The following is a 7654-nucleotide window of genomic DNA, read 5'->3' as shown; positions in this document are numbered from 1 at the left end:
CCCTCCCCAGCCGCAGCCCCGGCCCTCCCGGCGGCAGAGGCGGCAGCTCCCAGCACTCCCAGGTACGGGTCCCGCCAGGCCCGGGCGCGGAGGGCGGACGGGACCCCGCGGGCGCCGGGAGGGATTGGCCGGGCGGCGGGGGGAGGCGGGCGGAGAACATGGCGCCGGGGAGCGGCGCGTGCTGAGGCGAGCGGAGCCGGGCCGGGCCAGGCGGCGGCGGGGAAAGGCCGGTGCTGGCGGCGGGGCCGCCAGGGATATGCGGCAGCGGCTGTTCCTTGTGCTGAGCCGGGCTCTGCCGGGCTGGACTCGCCCCTGGGCCGCCCCGGCCTGGCGCTGTTTCCCCCTGGGCCGGCGGCGCAGCTGTCTCGGGTACGGTGCGAGTACGGCGGGGCCGGGGCAGGGCCGCGGGTCCCGGGGCCGAGTGACCCGGGGCCATGAGGCCGGAGAGCCCCCGCGGTGTTGTGTAAGAGGCGGCGATGCTGCCGGGCGGGGGCACCTTGTGAGTCCAGGGCAGCGCCCTCCCTGCCCCGAGTGCAGCGGGGAGCCAGGGGAGCTCGGGCCGCGGAGCGGGGCTGGCGGCGGAGCCTTCTGGGGGGACGGTGGGCGAGCTGAGGGCGGCGGGACCGTGTGTCCCGAGGAGGCCTTGTGTCCTGTCTTGTGTCCTGTCTTGTGTCCTGCCTTGTGTCCTGCCTTGCCGCCCGGGAGAGCCCGGGCTGACGTGCTCCGGTGTTTGCAGCTGCACCTCCCTTGACAAAGCAGGCTTGGTCATCAGCCGTGCGGCTTTCGTTGCCCGGAGGCTTGCTTTGTTGTTCTCGTCCCCCGTCAAACAACCTCCGTGAATTGTTATGTTTCTTAACTTGCCATGTCTTCCTAAGCCATGATCATGGAAAAAAAAGTTTAAGATCTTTAAGAAGAAGCTGCTATCAGTTACCCAAACTTGATGGGAGCGGCCACTTCAGTTTCTGAGGAGTTGTCTGGCACTGGCATTGTGCGGGGCTTGTTATTGCGTGTTTGTTACCAGTGTCACCCGCTCCAGTGCAGAGAGAGCAACTAACCTCGACTGAGGGAGGAGCGGGCTGGCGGCTTGGCATAGCTCACTTTTAGGGGGCAAATTAAACTGCGTAACAACTCGATAAAGTTTTTCCAGGAAGGGAGCTGGGGTAAGGGACAAAGGCTAAGTTGTTTTCTTTCTGTCATTAACACTGTAACTGTTACCTTAGTAGCCAAACCTATTTTTAATGCTGCACAAGAAAGAGACGTCAAAAGTAGCATCTTTCCGGGGAAAAAAAGTGAGTTATGATGACTCATACTGTCGGCGCTCGTGTGTCAAAATTCGGATGCGCTGTTACTGTTCATTATTGCTATTTATGCTTCAGAATTGTAAAGGTAATTCTCGGTGTATATTCGGAGTCARTGCTTTTCTCAGGCTGTAGTTTGTCCTGCTAGATTACTCTTCTTTGAGCATGTGCATATATGCAGTATTTGGACTTCACTTTATATATGTGAGTAGGCCTGTTGTGTTTTCATACTGCCTACAACCATGATTTAATCATCCATTTAATTTTAATTGTGAATTAGGATTTACATAAATGATAATGAAATGAGAGCAGACATTAGTTCTTTCATGTGATGGTTTTTTTAGGATGTGGAAAGTAGAAATCTTTTTTCAGTTACATGTTCCCTGTTTCCATCTCTGTATTTTGTTCATGCTTTCACAATTCAGCTTTAACTTTTTGTAACATTTTTAACCCTCATCTCTTTGTCAAGTGGCAAGATAATTTCTCAGTTACAATTTACCTCCTTTTCGTCTCATATACAGTATTAAAATTATCTGTTCTAATTGGGAAGTCCCTAGAAGGTTTCTTATTTCTAGGTTTGCCTGCTTTTTTTGCTCACTTTCTCCTTACTGTCTTCAGTCAGSGTAAGGCTGTGGCTTAATCCCTGGGATAAAACAGTACCTTTGGGAACTGATTGCAGTGTCAAGCATATAATCTATTTTGCACATGAATACAGAAGCACTCCCCTCCCCAGTTAGATCCAGAAGAAAGGGGAAGGGACAAGAAGTTCATTATTTGTAGTGTTTCACTGTACTGGAAGGTATTAGGCTCCTAGCTATACAGGTCATTGCTGGTTATGGTAAAAGTAATTTTCTAAAAATGCAGACCTTTTGAGAAATGGCATGTGGGGTTGATATTTTTGATATATTAATTCTACTGTATTCGATGCTTTTATAGAAACTTTGGTGTCTGATCTTTTAACAGCATAGAACTCAAAAAGTTTGTGATAAAAATCTAGAGAAATTGCTTTAATCAGTTTTGTGGCTGGTTATGTATTTGTATATGTATGATCTGTCAGTAAGTGTCTTTGCTTTCAGCTTTTATGGTGCCCATAAGTTGCTAAAATATTGTTATGAGATAGCACTGTATGTATATAAGGTGATTTCTGATGGATCCAGTTTCAAAGTTGCTTCACTACAGCTTTCTATTAAAATCTCAACTTCTGCATCTTGTTTTTAGAATGAGTCGGAACTATAGCTTGCCTGAACAATTGAGATGGAAAAAAATGCTGTAGAGCTGAGAGTTTATTTATAATGTTAAAAGTAGAACCAGAATTGAATTGTCCAAAATCGTAAAAACKAAACAACAGAATAGGTGAACAGCCAGGACTTCCTTTGTTGAAACACACCGCTGACTCTTGTAAACTGCTCGTTGTTATGGGTTTGTTGCTCATGTCAAAGCTCTAGTGTTAGATAAGCAGTTGCTTTTAATGTGGGATTACAGTGCTTTTAATGATTCAGAATTCCAAAGTTCTCTCTGTTTTTGTTGCTAGATCAGATTTTCTTGCCAGTTCTCTCATCTTTCTGTGATTTTTTTGTTACGCAGTACAACTGAAGTTTTCGTCTCATCTTTTCTTTTTTTTAATTCAGACCTTACAGGTTTTTCTTTTTGAGGGTGTAAGACAGATGGTAGCATAAGGCATTAACTGAGTTGGCTTTACAAAGMGTTTTGGGCAATCTGATGTGCTACTTACACACAAAATCTATGAAACACACATCAAAACATAGAATAAAGCACAAAGGTCTCTCCTGTAGCATCTAGTTTAATATTTCCTGCTGTGTGTGCAGGGCCACATGCTAGACACCACCACAGTCCTGSAGTTGTGGAGCAAGCCCTGCAACTGTTGGGTGATGGAGAAAAAATGTCAGAGGGAGAGGAAGAGAGAATGAGAACCACTGATCTGCGAGTATTCAATGAATAAAACAAATAATTGAATTCCTGAGTACATTTCTTAAGAAAATGTTTACAATACACTTTGAAGAAGCTGGTCACGTAGTGCAGAAACTAGTCTGATCAGTCATGTTCTTAACATGCTATTTGGAAATACTGGTGCAAGCCAAATTGCTGTCCCAGATTTGTGAAAATTTTAATGATCCTATATTTTAATGACTTCCAAAGATTAATACCAGATAATTTTACTTAAGTTTCCCCCCTAGTCTTCCAAATAATCAAAGGCTTCAAAACCCTTTTGGATTTTTGTAGGAAGTTGAAGCAAGGAATTGCGAGGGAAAGACTAATTGTTTTATTTGTGGTGAGTGTGGTTAGAGCTTGTTTATCTTGGAGGTTGTGTTTGGATTAATTGTTTGGGGCAGTTTTGGAGGACATAGGAAAACTAAGCTTGAGTAATTTAGAGACTAAAAAGAACTTGTTATCCTTTATTGGTATGTGTACAATCAGATTGTATAAAGTCCTGCCTTTCTGTTTGACTTTTCTATGCAGTGATTTGGGAACTGTGGAGTGTTCAAGTTAAAGAATGTAGATTTAGGGCAGTAAATTAGCTTTATGGTGTCTTGATTGTATATCTCATGTCATTTGGCCAGCATATCATTTTACTACTCAGGACAGTTACTCAGAAAGGGCCTGATCTTACATGTGAAGCTACCAGGGCCCTTGTTTTTGCCAAGGTCACATGTGGTATGGTCTCATTAATGCTGCTGGTGATTCCTGTACACCAGTGTTCCACACCATTGTTTCTGCTGTCACGTTGGCAGTGAAGCCTGTGGCAGACCAAGTTTTACTGCTGTGACCTAGAAGTTGTAGAAGCTGGTCTCCTTGGGAAACAAGAGCAAAGCCGGCATCTGCCYTGGCCACCATCATTAGGAGGGAATTTTCTGAGTCAATTACAGACTTGGCAAAAAGCTGCAGACTGAGGTTCTGAAAATGCTTTAATTGTAGCGAGACTTTAGAATTTCTTCAAAATGAGCTACATAACAAAACCTTATAAATATTCATTATCTTCAAACTTGCCTGATTTGGCATGATGAGTTGTTCTTAATAACTTGGGAGCGCTGATTAAATCATTGTGGGTCTTTGTAGTTGGATCTTTTGTGTATGAAGTAGTATGCTGAATTCCTGATGAGTTTAAAAGTGATAAAACATGTTAACATTTTGAGAAGTTTATCTACTTATGCAGTCTGTCTGCCTCTGCATGCAATCAGAATTATTTAGATCAGTATCAGAAATGTGTTGGGATCTCATATATTCTCTAGMATCATGACAAGCAAATTCACACAAGACCGATGCTTTATGGATGTTGAATCATGAAGTATTTTAATCTCTAAATGTCTGAAAGAAGGATTGATGAACCTGTARCTTGAAGGAGTATGTATAGTTTCCTGAAGAATCTCTGTTGGTATTGTTCACCTGAATTGGTTTAATTTGTTGTGGGTTTGTTTATTTTTGTTTGGGTGTGGGTTTTTGTTTTGGGGCTTTTTTGAGGTTACTCTTTTACTGCTCCATTTTTATTACATTCTTGGTAACAGAATTTAAAATATTTGTCTGATTTTAGAGGAAAACTTTACTTACTACCTACAGTTTTGTCTAAAAAAAACCTCTTTTTATTGTAACATGCAGGTGAATGGAAATGTTAAGGGAGTAGGTAGATTCTGGATTGTCTTGCTGGTAACATGACTGTTACACATAAAGGGATATCGCAATGCCATCAAATTCTACTGCTGTCATGATCAGAAGTAGGTACCAGAGACCAAGAAGAGGGTGCAGACCTGTGCAAGAATGGTTGTTGCAAAGCCATGGGCTTGCAACTCAGGAAGTTCATGGACTCCTCCATAGGGCTCAATTCAGTGCTGTCATCCTTGTAAGAGAGGTGAGAAAACTCTGGCTGGTAGTTCTGCAGCACCGGGCCTCCTGCCAAAGCACACAGCACTTCTTTCTCTCCACGCATTGGCAGCTGGAGAAATCTTCATGTAAACCAAGATAGATTAGTAAATAACACAGAGAACATGTTACCAATGGTAACTCCCTTGTAGGACAGAACAAAGAGAGGTTCTCACTCAACAAAAGTTTCACTTCACTCTGGTAAATGGTAAGCAATTAGTTGCATAAAAATTTCATGCAAACCCAAATTTTAAAGCAACTGACAGAAAGCAAGCATCAGAATCTACTGAGATGGTAACTTGCCTTTCATTTGGAACAGACCTGTGTACTAGCACTTGACTACAGTGTGTGCATACTGTTATGACAAAAAAGAGATCTTGAAAAGCACTTTGGAGYTTGTGCCTGGGGGGTCATATTTTTATTAGCTATTCACATTGTTGCATTGAAGCAACCCTCAGGAGTTTCTGTTAATTGGTTTTCAAATATGGTCCTTTAATTGTTCAAACATTGGACTTACATTTGACTGCTTGGACTAATTTTTAATTAAAGTAAGTTTGCTAAAATAACTTCGAGAGATTAAAATAGTGAAGCAGAATCATATATCACTTAATCCCACTCTGTAATATTCTGTTTGCAGGTGAAACCTGGCATCCCCAGAGAGCCCTGCTGGTTCCAAGGGACTGCCTGCCTGGAAATGATTACAAAAATGGAACCTCAAAGAACAGAATATAATTTCAGTTAGAAGTGCTGTAATTGAAAATTCACTGTTGGTTTTAACTGATACTTGCCTTGTGCAARTGAAGGAATTTTGATGAGGAGGATATTAATTGAGTAGGGACACTGTTCTCACTTCAGACACCCCTATTTTTTTYYTTTTTTTCTCTTTCTGCCTTTGTCATCTTGCCACCAGTAATTTTTGAGCCAGTGGAAGAATTTCCACTGCTACAGTAATGCTTTGTGTTGTTTCTGCTATGTTGGCTTTATTGGATCTTTCTCTGTTGTTTCTGCTTTGTAAAAGTAGTATGGCAATACTTCTTTTAATGTTTTTTGTTAGAATATTAGCTTTGCAATAAACATAGCACCTCATTTGTGGAAGAATTGCTTTGCTGCTGACCAGTAGCATCCAGTGCTCACTGTAATGACAGTACAGCAAGTAGCTATAACATACAGACTTTAGGACAGCTTCTGAACATGACTTCAGAAATTAAGCTACTTCGCACCAAATAAGTATGGAATTCTTTCTGTTGTTTTGTTTTTTGTTTCTTTGTTGTTTGTTTTTTTGTTTTTTGCCTTGGTTAAAAGCAGTTCGATTGTCAAAAAGTTGTTTGTAGAGTTCTGAGATCTGGAAAGGATGGAATGTGGTATTTTTATAAAGCAATTGCTTTTACTTAAAAGTTGTATAGGAAAACAGTGATGTGAGGGAATGTTTAGTATTAGGTCTTACAGTTTACTTCTTAAGAAAAAGTAATGCTATAAAATTTTCACTCTGAAGTGACTTTTTTCTTTTTACTTTTGTATTGTAGTAACATAGCATCATGAGGAACAGTACTTAAGCATGAAGGTGTTGGTCTTGCTCTTTTGACACATTGCCTTCCAGCAATACTGCATAGTTGATCATTTATTCACGRTAAATCATGCAAACCCATTTGAAGTTAGAGAATGTTGTATTCACAATGCCCATTGAGATTACAATGAGGATGGAGATACAAGTTTCAGTCCTTGGTTTGAAAGCTTAATTACTGAATTTGTCCTTTTGAAAATTATAGCTTTTTCCTGTACTGGAATTTCACTACCAAGCTGGAGGTAGCCTATGAAGGAGACAGAAGTAGGGAATGATAWTAAAATGAAGTAGAGGTGTACAGCTTCACAAGACATCAATTGAAATCTCATAAGGTTTCATAGCTGCGTAATTTGATGAATCACGTTGGAAAGATGAGTCATCTGAACAAACAGTGAAGTTGTGTGACTTAATGATGTGGTGTAGAAATAACAAGGAGATATCAGATGACAAGGAAATTGTATAACATTTAAAAAACCCCAGAACTGAAGTAGTTTATAGCGTGTATGTGTCTTCTGACAAGCAATTAGTATCTTGCTGAGATAGAATGCTCTAGCTGAAAACCAAGGCATAGGTGTTCACTAACAGACATGGAGTCAGGAGATTAAGGGAACCCCTTGTTCACCTGCATACTTAGATTTGTCAATCTGACTTCTGTGCAAGTGAAAAACAATAAGGAACAGTTTAGTTACGGATTTTCATATATGGAAAGTAGTATYCTCACTTCAAAAATTTTACGCAGTATGTTTAGTAGAGAATTTCTTCTTGAAATTCTGAACATGGAGGCATTTTTTATTTGATAGGTTTGTACCAGTGCTAGTGATGCAGAGAAACAGATAGTGTGGTACTTGGAGTAATCTTTGTATTTCAATGGTATCTGCATTTTTCAGAGGAAGGAGGCCCTTAGATATTCCAAGCAAGATTA

General features: G+C 41.4%; 1 protein-coding gene across 3 annotated transcripts in view; it reads left to right on the top strand.

Moving 5' to 3' along the window:
* Nucleotides 1-6: 6 nt before the first annotated feature.
* Nucleotides 7-7654, top strand: part of IDE (insulin degrading enzyme) — a 50801-nt gene continuing 43153 nt past the window's right edge. Inside the window, exon 1 of one of the 3 annotated variants that reach the window (XM_057381106.1) lies at nt 7-62. Coding sequence is in view for 2 of the 3 variants with exons in the window: in XM_057381115.1 (XP_057237098.1) it covers nt 257-369 (113 nt within the window). In the remaining variant the exon portion in view is untranslated. Of the gene's footprint in view, nt 63-145; nt 370-7654 lie in introns of those variants that run through there. The other 2 variants (XM_057381115.1, XM_057381098.1) reach the window with 2 other exon arrangements.

This window comes from Malurus melanocephalus, unplaced genomic scaffold (genome assembly GCF_030028575.1).
Source record: "Malurus melanocephalus ecotype Western Australia unplaced genomic scaffold, MMel_1.1 scaffold_12, whole genome shotgun sequence".
In the NCBI taxonomy this organism is placed as follows: domain Eukaryota; kingdom Metazoa; phylum Chordata; class Aves; order Passeriformes; family Maluridae; genus Malurus; species Malurus melanocephalus.
The sequence above is the reverse complement of the archived record's forward strand: the minus strand, read 5'-3'. Positions and strand labels throughout refer to the sequence as shown.